This window comes from Salvelinus fontinalis, chromosome 2, assembly GCF_029448725.1.
Source record: "Salvelinus fontinalis isolate EN_2023a chromosome 2, ASM2944872v1, whole genome shotgun sequence".
Lineage (NCBI taxonomy): Eukaryota > Metazoa > Chordata > Actinopteri > Salmoniformes > Salmonidae > Salvelinus > Salvelinus fontinalis.
The window spans coordinates 41,377,053-41,391,426 of NC_074666.1; the positions used below are offsets into that span (position 1 = coordinate 41,377,053).

General features: G+C 42.9%; 1 protein-coding gene across 10 annotated transcripts in view; it reads right to left on the minus strand.

The window, feature by feature from the left end:
- Positions 1-539: 539 nt before the first annotated feature.
- The window catches only part of LOC129819051 (neural cell adhesion molecule 1-like), a 295,364-nt gene continuing 281,529 nt past the window's right edge, over positions 540-14,374 (minus strand). For 7 of the 10 annotated variants that reach the window (XM_055875599.1, XM_055875578.1, XM_055875608.1 and 4 more), the window contains 4 exons: positions 10,099-10,306; positions 9,758-9,874; positions 8,678-9,241; positions 540-3,872 (listed from right to left, as the gene is read on the minus strand). In XM_055875599.1, coding sequence (XP_055731574.1) covers positions 3,743-3,872; positions 8,678-9,241; positions 9,758-9,874; positions 10,099-10,306 — 1,019 coding nt within the window. In that variant the 3' untranslated portion in view covers positions 540-3,742. The remainder of the gene's footprint in view (positions 3,873-8,677; positions 9,242-9,757; positions 9,875-10,098; positions 10,307-14,374) is intronic. The other 3 variants (XM_055875622.1, XM_055875630.1, XM_055875673.1) reach the window with 1 other exon arrangement.

Consider the following 14,374-nt stretch of genomic DNA (forward strand, 5'->3'; position numbering starts at 1 on the left):
CTTTGAAATCAATGTTTTTTGTTTAGCAAACATTTGAAAGTGAAAAATAGGAGTCTCAGTGTAATTTCATTACCATGGAATTGCCCTTTTCTACCATCTAGTGGTTATAATCCTCAGCATCATGGTTGTAGTGTATGGGCAATGTATGGTTGGTTGTGGTACAGACATACAGTTACTGGTTACAGCATATTATGACAATCATGGATGACAATATTTACTCAGATGTGTTTAGCGGTGTATTTCAACCCATTGTTGTTTACTTAAAAAGTGACTGAGTAAATCCTGTAAACAGCAATGGATTTCGGTAAATTTGAGCCCATCACTCAAATTGTCATTACATTTTTTTGGTAAACAAAGTGCATCCTTCATCATTTCCAAATTTCAAACAAGCATTACAAACTACCATAAAATATTTTTTTTATTGACACTATTACTGAAAGTCATGACTAACAAAAACTCCAACAAAACATTGTCAGAATAGTTTCTTTGATGGACTTCTTGTCATTGTTGTGGCTAAGTAAAAGTCAATTACGCAATGATATTTTTCCTTTAACTTTATTGAACACAATTTCTGACAGAATGCAAAGTCAAACTGTTTTTTTTCTTCTTTTCGGTTAGTACTCAGTATATACACCAGTGACAGCGGAAAGAGAGGTGGTACCAATGTTTCACTTAGTAAAAATCTGTATACAAGAGAGAAGGCCCCAAAAGCAGGGAATGGTGGGTAAGAATGAGAATGGAGGTCTCTGGGAAACATATTGGTGGGGAAAACGCCCCTATCTGACTGAAAATGTCACATTACCAACTTTTGTTTGGCTATCGGAGTAAGAGACTCCAAACCTCGTTGGATTGCCTGGGCAACGTTCAGCAGGTCACAACATTGGCCAACGTTCAGATAGGTATTTTTGTTCGACATCATACATTTCTATCTTTATATAGACTAAGCAATCATGTCATCTCTAGTCATGGCAATTCTATCTGCAACATTCCACAATGTTTTCGTACTGAACATGGCCCTAGACTCCATTCAAATACTTGAAAAAACGCCTCCGTACTTCCTGTATTCCTTGAAATAAACTGGCATGATTGGTGAGGTGGAAGCAATACGGTGACACCTCACTTTCACCAAGCCAACGGTGTCAGGTAAGCGGTTACTTTCAGGAAGTGAGGAAGTCCGAGAGAAAGAGCGTTTTTCCCTTTCTCATGGCATTACTAAAGTTTTTGAAAATTGTTTTTTTGTTCCCCCGACTTCTTTCCTGAAATAAGTTTCATGGCACAGTACACTAATGAAAATTTCAATGTAAACGTACATAGGAATTGGTCCCACATTATCATAGCATTTGAACATACAGGTCAAAAGCCACAGCAGTCCAGCTTTTTTTGGGTCAAGAGAAACCCATATCTTTTTTTTTATTACATGGTTAGGAATGGTTTATACACATTTAATCAGAAATTGTCATTTGAACACACCTCTTTACATTACAGAGCCTTGTGGAGTAAAAGCACTTGATGTCTATTTTGAAGAAAACAAAAAAGTTCGGAACAGACAGTTTACAGAACACTTCAAAAGATCAATGTACAACAGATAAAGCCTTGGTCAATTCCTTTCTCAGGAACTTTTCAGTGCTGCCACACCAATGAAATCCAAGATAAGAGTACATTGCATGCTTGTTTCAGGTCAAGAAAAATATTTTTTTCCCTTCATTAATGATGTTCGGTTTTGAAGACAAACCGTGAGCACTGCAAGTCATTTGAGCCAATTGGGATTGGAAATATTTGATCATGTCCAAAGTTGTGTTTGTGTGAAAGTACTTTTGGTGTAGTGATCATGCGTTAATCATTGGAATGAATGTTGTTTTTCCTTGTTTGTTTGGGGATAACATTTTATTTTGCATTAGTCACATGGAGAACCAGTGAATGAGGAGCTTTGTGAAAACAATGTGGACACAACTGACCACCTCCATTTTCACCCCCCAAGCTGAGTTAATGCACTAACACAATGACGCAGCGGTTTAGTAATTTCACAGTTTACAAACCAGTTACATTGTCAGTACTCTTCCTGTGTGTTTTCCTTGGACTGTGTAGTAAAGGAATGGCAATGGACAGAACTAGGACACGAAACCTTATGCTCTCACCTCCTAGAACAGGCAGACACTGAGCAGGATGGAATGCATGCTGCATTTTTAAGCGTCTCAGAAGGCACCGTCTTCTTGTTTTCGTCTGCTCATTGCTTTCATGGTTTTTCATGGAACTTTTTTGTTGTCTGTACTATTAGCTATACCTTTCACAACCAAACTATGCATATTTTTTAAATTCTATGACAAAGAACACGTATTCACACTAGGATATTCACGCATTCACAGTGCACAAGCTTGCAGTCTAACGTATGACAAACGCTGTACAAAAAGGTCAGATTTTATATTTTTCGATTTTACCAAATCCACACCGGAGTACTATGGCTTAAATAAGAAATGTATAAATCCGGCCATTACATTTGTTTATATGCATAAAATATGCTGAAAAACACAACACATACATTTTTATCCCCTTGCATTTTGAGATGAAGCCCAATCAATCACTACATTGGAAGTGCTGTTCGCAACAGGCACAGTATTCTGAAGTTATGGGACAAAGCCATCAAATGGGGGAATAAATAGGACTGTTTCTAGGCTATTTTAAGGACTTCTGTTCATACATTCAGCTGCTACCACTCATATCCGGCCTTTGATTACATCATTCTCCCATAAGCCATGCTACTCTGTATGCCCGTCTCTTCCTGTGACCTCTTGGGACCTGCAACATTTCCGGGGTTAAAGCTGAGCCCTGAAACCCATGGAGTGGAACAGGTCCAAAGCTCATCTAATTGGAGAATTAATTAAGAAGATATAGAGGTGTGTGTGTGTGTGTGTGTGTTAGAGAAAGTGTGTTCTTATATTTGCCAAAACAAATTAACCAAAAAATGGAATCTTAGAGACGATAAATTGCGTAACGCTAACCGCCAACTCCGACCTCTATAACTGTGGAATAAACATTGTCTTTCTGCTGTGTCTTCTTTTGTTTTTGTTGTGTCTACACAATCTTGGGACAGAGTTTACACAATGTAAATATTCAAGAACAAAAATAAAACAAAAGACAACCACATATGAAAAAATATGCTCTCTCTAGTTCTCGAAAATTATACATGAAAAATAAAGATACAATAAAATAAAATGCAGTTACTTCTGCACATTATTTAAACACACAACAAAAAATTACCCCAAAATCCATTAGCAGTGGAAATAATGATGGCATTACTGCATAACAAAGAGAACATGGAAATAGTGTGTGGGTAAGGTGTGTGCACATCGTAAAGGCATTGTTCTGAAGTAAAGCTACAGCTCCCATGGTTATCTGTGCCAATGATACTTAGCTTCTGTCCCATTTAAAAGACTGGTAACGTTGATGTTACATATAAAAGGAGGTCAAGGAGAGTGAACTAGAGGTAAGGATTTTCCTTCACGTGAACACAGAGAAAATGACAAAAGGAATAACAGATAAAGAAACACTAAGGCAGGTGCATTAGGTCTTATTCCCGCTCTACATGTCTAACAAACTCATCTTTTGCTCGGAGAACTCATAGAAGACACTGAAGAAAAATACCCTTTATTGAGCTTTTTGTTGTTTGACGGAGTGGTGTGTGACGTTTTCCTCTGGAGGTCTGTGACTGTGGTGCACCCGACCCCCTCCCTTCTCGCTGTCGGGATTATGCTTTGCTCTCGTTGCCATTTGTCTTTGCAGCTTCGTTCGGGACTGTCTTAACATCAGACAGGGCTTTCTTCACCTCTGTCGCTGTCTCCGGCGCTTTACTTTTATCGTCTGTCACGATTTTACCGCTGAAGGGAAGGAGAGAACCACACAAAAGGAGAGATTCTTTAAGTGATGCATACCAATCTCTTGCAGCACACAACTGTCTGTTCTAAGCGGCATTTAAAAACAGTTGCTTCAGGTTTTAGAGGGAATGTGTATCCCCTGGAACCAAATGCATTTCACACATAACAGGATCTGCTCTGCTATCCTATCCTGACATCAAAGACGGTCACGCGGATGTCACAGCCGTTTCATGGGAGAATGCATGGTTATATTATATTGAGAGAGCAGAGATACAGTACATGAGGGAACGGCACACTGGAACAGAACATCAATACGAAGCAATACTGGGAGTTGATACAGATGGTCTGAATTGAAGGAGGAGCGAATGATGAATGGGGAGAACGGAGAAAAAACTTCCAACATTAAGTCAATGACTGTTCTACATAACATCCACTTCAAGACTGCAACAAAATTATACCTCGTTGTCGTTTACCCCTTTGGTCTGGTGGTCACTAAATGTGTCACTGATTACTATCTTTCATTCTATCCAAAAGTGCAGTAAAGTACATAAGCTTTGTGACTGGGCCAGACATTTTTTCCTAGTCGTGCAGTTTCACAAGTCATGCAGATCGCACTTTGATAATTAAATGAAATGAAGCCTAACTTGTATCTCATCAGATGTGACAGAGAAGTCTAGTCCACGTCACAGCAAATTGCTTTTCCCCCTATGATTAGTCCGGGGTTAGTTTGTATTGATTGACTGTCAAGGGGAAAAAAACGAACTTTTGGGCCTGTATGTGTCAGCCTAATCATAAATGCTAATGAATGATCAAAACGGATCAAGCTGTAGAGCTGAGAATTCTAGAGTGAATTGGCATAAGTCTTCATTGGCGCGTTGTGCCTCAGTTGACCTATGCTTTTCATCAACCTCTGGTACCGTGCCTTTCTGTTCAAATGATATTCTTCAAACAAACACTTCAGGTGATTAATAATGACTATGGGCTAGATCATGAGAATGGACTTGGCCTCTCTCTGGTAATAATTAAGCCCGAGGACTCCCAGGCTAACTGAGTAGTACGGTACTCTGTACGGCAAAGAACCATGTTGGAGAATTTCACCTACCATGGCATTGTATCGTACCTGGGAAACCATGTATTCTACTACCAGGGTAACCCATTGATGAACAGCCCCTGTATAAAATGGCACAGTGACAGAGTCAACAAGGAACTGGGGTAACTGATGATTGCTGATAAAGATGTGAGTCTCCATTAGCGACAGATGCATTGTGGGTCATTATGGCGGCCTCAAAGCGAAAAGGGTCTTAGGTTACTATCTACACCATCCGCCGGTGGACTGGGCTTTGTTGGAGTCCACCGGGATCTGGCTCCTACTGTCAGCCAGACTCCACAAAAGGTAACTGATCCCAGAGATTTGGGCTTGATCACGACAGCAGCAGGACTTCCATTACCTTGTCCATAATAACCCTCTCTGGGAGGACTGCTGCTGCTGGCCGCAGTGGGTGACCGCCCGGCTGGCTATGCATGTTTCAAGACCACCACCCACCGCCTTACGGCTCAGCAGGGATTAGTAGCATCAGTGAAAAGGTGCTTCCCTCTTTGGCAGTGTCAGGGCCAAAGCACTCTGCCGGCCACTGTGAAAGAGTGGGAAACCTCAGGCCACCTTCAACCTGGCAAGGAAAGGACTATTACAGTGGATATTTTGTCACCTCAGGGGTAGCGTTCCCTGTCAGACGTCTGGTGCTGTATCGCCCTGCGGTTGAACGTGTCAGAGTAGCGTCCTGATAAAATGACCAGGTTGGCTGCCGGAGGAAGTCATAGGGTCATTGATCTCAGCACTGACTGACCTTGGCAGTAGAGAGTAGCACAGGAATGGTATCAACAGGGACAAAAATAAAGTTGGTGTAGGAAAACAACCACCTAAACAAATAGCAAGTCAGGCAAATTAGCTATTAGACCAGGGGTGGGCAATTCCAGTCCTCGAGGGCCTGATTGGTGTCACAGCTTTGACCCAACCCCAGCTAACACACCTGACTCCAATAATCACCTAATCATGACTTTCAGTTTAGAATGCAATTTGATTAATCAGCTGTGTTTGCTAGGGATGGAGAAAAAGTGTGTCACCAATCAGGCCCCCGAGGACTGGAGTTGCCCATCCCTGTGCTAGACAATGAAGATAAACTGGGAGCCTGAAAGGCTTTTCTCCACGAATCCTGCTAAGGTGACATAAATATAACTAATTAGGGTAACGGCCTTGGATAGCTATAAAAGTGTAGTGTTGTTATCGCCTGGAGGACAAACTGCCATTGACAACCATGATCATCGATGACAGGGTCTGTTAAGCAGCCTGGCCTTAGCCAGGGCAGGGGAAACTAGGCTAGCCTAGTCTGGAATGGCTGGAGGGTGAACTCTGCCCCTGTTGCTATGGGAACCCTGGTGTGGATAATATTGGGAGGCAAGGAAGATAAATCCCAGTGGAACTCGATTTCTGTCCAATATAACGATATAATGGATGAAAACAGAGGAACCGAGTAGTTGTCTGTTTGTTAGCACCCAGATGTGGAGGAGCAGTTACATCTGCCAGCTGCACTTTACTGTAGCTACATGTCAGCTGGAGGGGAGAGCTGTGTGTCTCTGTGTATGTCAGCTGGAGGGGAGAGCTGTGTGTCTCTGTGTATGTCAGCTAGAGGGGAGAGCTGTGTGTCTGTGTGTGTGCACAATGCTGTGGGGGGCCAAATCATCCTGCAGTCCCGCAGTTTCATTCTGCCTTGGTAAAATATAAACAGTCCTCCATTCTGAGATGGGAGAGTGTAGCGGCTCTGTTTGCTTTCTGTACTGATTAAAGCAGTTCGCACATGGGGCCCTGGGCTCAGAGCTGACAGCGGCAGACATAGAAGCGTGAGCCCAATACTCAAAGGCAGCAAAGGGAGGTGAGGAAGGGGGGGCAAACAAACCGTTGAACAATGAAAAGAGAAGGGGGAGGAAGAAACAAAAGTGTCTTGTAAATATTTGAATAGTCCCCATTCCTGTTCATGCCCCGTGGACATCTATGTTTGCAGCCAAGTTCGGCAGGGAAGGTCCCGGGTACTAAAGAGGCTGGTGTTTATGCATGCCCACCACAGCCAAAATGCAGATAAACTAAGTGCCTATGTTTTGGCTGAGCGGAACCAAATGGGAAAAGCAAGAGCCCAATGGGCTTTCAAACATTGATGATCCGAGGGTGCCCAAGGTCAACCTCTTAGGGGTGGCCTTCGAAACCAGCCTTCAGGGCTGATTTTCAAAATAGTCGGACAGCTAAGTCAAATAAAAGTACAATCTAAGGACTGTCCACATAACAAGGCTGGCATAGTCTAACACTAGTCCTTTGAATGTACAGAGGGATCAGTATTCTGTAGCACAGCCTGCGGAGGAGACTATTCTACCTCCGCAGGAGAGGAAGAAGGTGTCCTCAGTGGACAAGCTCAGGAATCTAGTAAGCCTGTAAGATGCCTGACAAGACTGGTTGGTTGTCGTGTGGCAGACAAATCACTGTGGAGCCCGGGGAGGAGGAGATGCGTCAGACCCGCTAGACTTATGAAGATACACTGCTCAAAAAAATAAAGGGAACACTTAAAACAACACAATGTAACTCCAAGTCAATCACACTTCTGTGAAATCAAACTGTCCACTTAGGAAGCAACACTGATTGACAATACATTTCACATGCTGTTGTGCAAATGGAATAGACAAAAGGTGGAAATTATAGGCAATTAGCAAGACACCCCCAAAAAAGGAGTGATTCTGCAGGTGGTGATCACAGACCACTTCTCAGTTCCTATGCTTCCTGGCTGATGTTTTGGTCACTTTTGAATGCTGGCGGTGCTCTCACTCTAGTGGTAGCATGAGACGGAGTCTACAACCCACACAAGTGGCTCAGGTAGTGCAGTTCATCCAGGATGGCACATCAATGCGAGCTGTGGCAAAAAGGTTTGCTGTGTCTGTCAGCGTAGTGTCCAGAGCATGGAGGCGCTACCAGGAGACAGGCCAGTACATCAGGAGACGTGGAGGAGGCCGTAGGAGGGCAACAACCCAGCAGCAGGACCGCTACCTCCGCCTTTGTGCAAGGAGGTGCACTGCCAGCGCCCTGCAAAATGACCTCCAGCAGGCCACAAATGTGCATGTGTCTGCTCAAACGGTCAGAAACAGACTCCATGAGGGTGGTATGAGGGCCCGACGTCCACAGGTGGGGGTTGTGCTTACAGCCCAACACCGTGCAGGACGTTTGGCATTTGCCAGAGAACACCAAGATTGGCAAATTCGCCACTGGCGCCCTGTGCTCTTCACAGATGAAAGCAGGTTCACACTGAGCACATGAAACAGACGTGACAGAGTCTGGAGACGCCGTGGAGATGGGTGAAAAGCATGGGACAAGAGAGAGGGTGTAATCGGAGCAAGCTCCTGGAATACCGCTCTACAGAGCTCGCCTGATCATCCTTAGGGTTTGCCTGAGATAAGACTGAAATGTACGAGCTTTCACCGAGAACAAAGCCCTTTCATACGGCGCTGATCGAAATGGCTTTGTATTGTTGCGAAGAAAGATTGTTTTCAGGAGATAACAACCGCAGAAGATGATTGTGGCAGTAATATCAGGACCATAATTCTGTCGTGTCTATCAGATTTGGTAAAACATCTGATTGAGTGAGTGAGTGAGTGAGTGAGAGAGAGAGAGAGAGCCCATCACTATAAGAACAGGACACAGTAGGAGGTGGTGATAGAGGGTGAGCGAGGACACACAGTAAAACAGACTAGGAGGAGGAGGAGGGGGGTCATACTCGTCCTGGGCGGGTGCAGCAGTGGAGTCTGCCGGGGCCTTGGAGCCTTTGCCTGGGGCATCAAACACATCCTTGGCCAGGCCGTCTATCTGTAAGTCCTTATTCTGACTGCTGGTGGCGGAGGGGCTTTGGACAGACTCGGGCTGGCTCTGCGGTGCGGCATCGGCTGTGGCAGAGGGGGGGTTGGAGGGGACCTTGACTGGCTTCGAGGATGGGGTTGTGGGGGTGGGGGGCTTGGGGTCGGACGAGGGTGTGGCTTTAGGAGCCTCGCTTAGGTCAACGAGGGGAGCCACGTCGGATTGGGTGGCACGCTGGGGTGCGGGGGTGCTAGGTTTGGCCGTGCTGGACTGGGGGATGGGGGCAGGAGTGCTTTTAGGGGAGGTTTTGGGGGCAGTTTTGGACTCAGCCGGGACAGGGGTTGGGCCAGCTGTGCTGGAGGTGAGAGTGGTGCTCTCGCTAGCTGGGCTGTTCTGGGTTGTGCTAAAGCTCTCAGTGACAGGTTCAGAGTTAGTGGCTACAGAAGGGAGCAAGTCCACCACCGTGGCGGTAGTGTCAGCAGCTGGCCTGTGAAGAGAGGAAAGCAGGAAAGAGAAGAGCCATCGAGCCGTAAGAGGGTGAGAGGAAAAAGAGAGCAGGGAGGGGTAGGGGGGTGAGGCCAAGGCACAAACAGACATCCAGAGTGAGTGCTACATGCAGTGATAAAGCAAAGAACTAGAGATTCAAAATGTTAAAGTGAGTGAGGTATAGACACAGACACTATCTTAAGCAAATTAAATCAAAATCAGGTGCTTAAGGGTTTAGGGTCTAAGTTATTAAATGTTTGAGGCTTTTAGTACAACAACTATATCAGTGTAAAACAACAAACATCCGAGCACATCTTCAGTATCAGGTTTTGATATTCCATTCTCCCATTATTTGATCAATTAATTTAGCCAATATGTCAGCAACACTCAACTGCTGTCATTATGGAATAAGAAGTATGTCTTATGCATAGACATATTACACAATTAGTATGGGTTTGCCAGTGTAGGGCAACCCCAGAGCAGGGGGTCTACCCACAGCCAGTGCTGGAGTACTCACTCAGGCTCAGTCAGAGGGGTGGTCTCGTTAGGCTCTGTAGACCCTCCCCCTTCATGGTTAGGAGTGCGCTCCTCCTCCGTCCTCACTTCCACAATGGGCCCCTTGGACTCATCCTTCCTGTAATGGGAAAAAGTATTTTAAATAAATGCTGGTGCAGTGCAAGTACATTGTAGTGAGTCATTTTTGTTTTAAAAACCCTGCACTTCTGCACTGTCAAACTGTGGTCCGTTGTCTGAGAGCAGCTACTGTGGGATGCTGGATGAGCAGGACACTCAAATTGCATACAGCATTTCAGAGAGAAGAGCAAGGGAGCCAGGGAGCAGATAAGAAGAGAGACTCACGTGAACGCCGCCTTGCCCTCCTCGAGGTCCTTGCTCTTGGCTCCGGGTCCGGACTTGCCGCAGAAGTTGACGGCAATGCACATGACGAGGCCGCACTTGTTGAGGAAGTAGCAGGTGACGTCGACGCCCACCAGCAGCAGCACAAAGACCACAATGAGGATCCCCACGATGGCCCCTGTGCCTAGGCCTGAGCCGCTATCCATAGTGTCTGGAAGGAAGCAGAGGGAAGGACGAATGGAGGAAGAGAGAGAGAGTAAGGGAGACCAAAAGAGTGGAGAGAAAGTTAGAGAGGGTTGGAGGGAGGAAGAGAAACGGGGAGAGAGGGAGTTAAAGAGAACGTTGGAGAGAGAGGACGAGATAGAGACAGAGAAACGTTGCATTAGAGTCAGTATTAATCTCCAACCTTTCATCCATAACTTCATACCGTCAGACTGCTTCTCTCCAGGCGTCAAGTGTGTTGTTGTTCTTTGAACAGGCTCTGGGCCAAATCATTACATATTCTACTAAAAATACATCAGAGTGATGCTACACAGAAAAAAACAACTAATTTTGATCTGTTAAGACTCTAAAAATAGGTTGATAATCAGATTATCAAAAAATACACACTTGGGCCGAGAGAAATCACAACGCATTGCATTAGTTGCATTTAACCAATAAACAATGGTCAGTTACTATCCAAGTTAATGTTAGACACACGGCATGTATCAGCCATCTAAGGTACTATATTAAGGTGAGCAGATAAATATTACCAATATTAGGGTCACACACCAGACATGCCCATCACAACATCCTACACTAATCAAATCTAAACATCAGAACATGAAGGAAGTCTAATGGGGCATCAATCAAAAATCATAAAACAGTCAACCATTGGAGCACCTGGTTCATTAAATAAAGATGCTTGTCTTATCATCACTTCCTATACGGGTCTATATATGCCTTTATGACCCCATATGGGTCTGTCGCTTACCCACTCTCATTATTGTTGACAGTTGTAAGACAAAGCAAAAGGCAGTGGAAAGACAGTAAAATCAAACATTATGCAAATATGTTTAAATCTCTTTTACATAGATGAATACTGCACACAAACAAAAACAATGCAGAAGTAAAGCCTATAAGAAGGGCACAAAACAAAGGCAATGGATTGTGTTTTCATGAAGCAACAGTACTTACCAGAAAATGAATATCCAGGACTATGTAAAATACTACAATATTCAGAAGAATTTACAATAGTCACACCCCTTGACTTTTTCCACATTTTGTTGTGTTACAGCCTGAATTTAAAATGGATTAAATTGAGATTTTTTGTCAAAGTGGAATTATGTTTTTAGAAATGTTTACAAATTAATAAAAAATGAAAAGCTGAAATGTCAATAAGTATTCAACTCCTTTGTTATGGCAAGCCTAATTAAGTTCAGGAGTAAAAATGTGCTTCCAAATCACATAATAATTTGCATGGTCTCACTCTGTGTGCAATGATATTGTTAAACATGATTTCTGAATGACTACCTCATCTCTGTACCTCACACATACCATTATCCACTGTCTCTCAGTCGAGCAGTGAATTTCAAACACAGATTCAACCACAAAGACCAGGGAGGTTGTCTAATATCTCACAAAGAAGGGCACTTATTAGATGGGTAAAAATAAAAAAGCAACCAAATATCCATTTGAGCATGGTGAAGTTATTAATTACACTTTGGCTGGTGTATCAATACACCCAGTCACTACAAAGACACAGGCGTCCTTCCTAACTCAGTTACTGGAGAGGAAGGAAACTGCTTAAGGATTTCACCATGAGGCCAATGGTGACTTTAAAACAGTTACAGAGTTTATTGGCTGTGATGGGAGAAAACTATGGTTGATCAACAACTTTGTAGTTCCTTCACACTACTAACCTAATTGACAGATTGAAAAGAAGGAAGCCTGTACAGAATACAAATAAGCTCTTAGAGACCTACCCAGAAAGAATCACAGCTGTAATTGCTGACAAATGTGCTTCTACAAAGTATTGACTCAGGGGTGTGAATACTTATGTAAATTAGATATTTCTATATTTCATTTTCAATCAATTTGCAAACATTTTTAAAAACATGTTTTCACTTTGTCATTATGGGATATTGTGTGTAGATGAGTGAGAAATAATATACATTTAATCACTTTTGAATTCAGGCTGTAACACACCAAAATGTGGAATAAGTCAAGGGGCATAAATACTTTCTGAAGGCACTGTATGTATCTCTCTACTACAATGGATGACCATGTATCCACACTGTTAATACTCTGCCTTCGACACACACACAAACACACACCATCATGAACAAAATTAATACGAGCTTGTAACCCAACCGCAAAACTGTTAAACAGATGAATGTTTCACAAAACAATTATTACTATGCTTTGTGTCAAATCAATCTCACACAATCAAATTTGGAAATCATTTGCAGCTAATTTGCATTCAGTAAACAGACACACAAAGAGATCAGAGATTTGATCAAACAGAATAATCTAAAACTTAATTCAAATACATTTGGAGTATGGTTGATTTGACACATTATGCTCTACACATGACAAACAGGTTAGATAGAATTATGATGACAGAACAAAATTAAATTCCAGTTTTTGTTAGCTCTGTTAGGTGTCAAATATGAGACAATTTATATTCTGAATTAAAGCAACACACAGGCAATCCTCGATTTGGACTTACTCTTTGCTCTTGTCATATTGAGAATATCAGGATGTCCAAATGTCAGACTCACACACATCACAGTATTCACAGTAGAATCAATGCAACAAAATGTACTTGAATAATTCTATCACTTATCAAACAGGGTAGGCTTCAAGGTAGGCATTTATTTAGGTCATGTGAACCATCATGTAATTTCATTGACATTGTTCCCTTTCTGAGTTCAATGAAATGCACGAGAAGGAAGTCTTTCATAAAAATTTAAAATAAAAAAAAATTCAGCAAAGTGCTCATTCCCATTGAAATGTGTTAAGATTTTTGCTCCGTCTCGTATTCCAGCGTTCCCTCCAAACAACCAGGAAGCCTGGGTCTTATCTTACTGTAACACACACAGTGATTTTGGCAAACAGTAGCCGACGTTTGGGCTCCAGTATCACTGGCTTACAAATGTGTGTAAGGAGACAGACTCGGCTGCACAGAGAGGATGTGCATCTTAATGCAAATCCACTCTAAATACACTGGTACCTTGAGAGGGAGGATACCTTGTGTGGCAGAAACACAAATTCACACACACACACACACACACACACACACACACCCTTGATTGATGTATTTGTATAATGTAATCGTCTTGTCAGACCGGAGTGTATTATATCTGTCACTTCTTTGAAATAATGTTGTTGACTGCATACGGTTTGGTTGTAGGCAAATATAGAAAGCTATTCTATAATTTCACCAGTCTACATTAAGCATAGAGAGGGATGATATAACAGTAAGTAAAAAAATATGAATTGGCAATAGTTGACAAAGATTTAGCACCATGCAGTATATACTAATACTGTACGTTGCAAATGGAACTTTCAAATCATATCAAAATCTAATCTGGGAAATGATAGTAAATGGTCAAAAAGGTCATCATTTAAGTGAGTCACCAGATTTGAGCCAAAATGGATACCTGTGGTATAAATTCCTATAAATCTAGTGCGGAGTGTTTCTGCCTCTGATGAAACGGCTTTAAATTACAGTTGTTGATATAACCCTCACTATAAACTGGGTGTTGAGCCCTGAATGCTGATTGGCTGACAGCCGCGGTATATCAGACCGTATACCACGGGTATGACAAAACATGTATTTTTATTGCTCTAATTATGTTGATAACCAGTTTATAATAGCAATAAGGCACCTCTGGGGTTTGTGGTATATGACCAATATACCATGGCTAAGTGCTGTGGACAGGCACTCCGCGTTGCAGCGTGCTTATGAACAGCCCTTAACTGTGGTATATTGGCCATATACCACACCTCCTCGGGCCTTATTGCTTAATTATACCCCTCATATGGGTAAAGCTAATGCATTGGAGGGCAGCTGAATTATTAATACCATGCACCAGGGAGCTGATAGGAAAATACTTTTCAGTGACTGCTGCAGTGCTGGGGAACAACTCTTAAAGTCCTGGCAAATCGCTGGCTTGGCTCCAAGCTACAGTGAGCAGCAATTAGCAGTAAGGCATAAGACTTCTAAAGAGAGGCAGAGTACAGCAGAGCGGCCAATTGTTATTTCCTCTCACATTGATTGGCCATATTCTCTGAA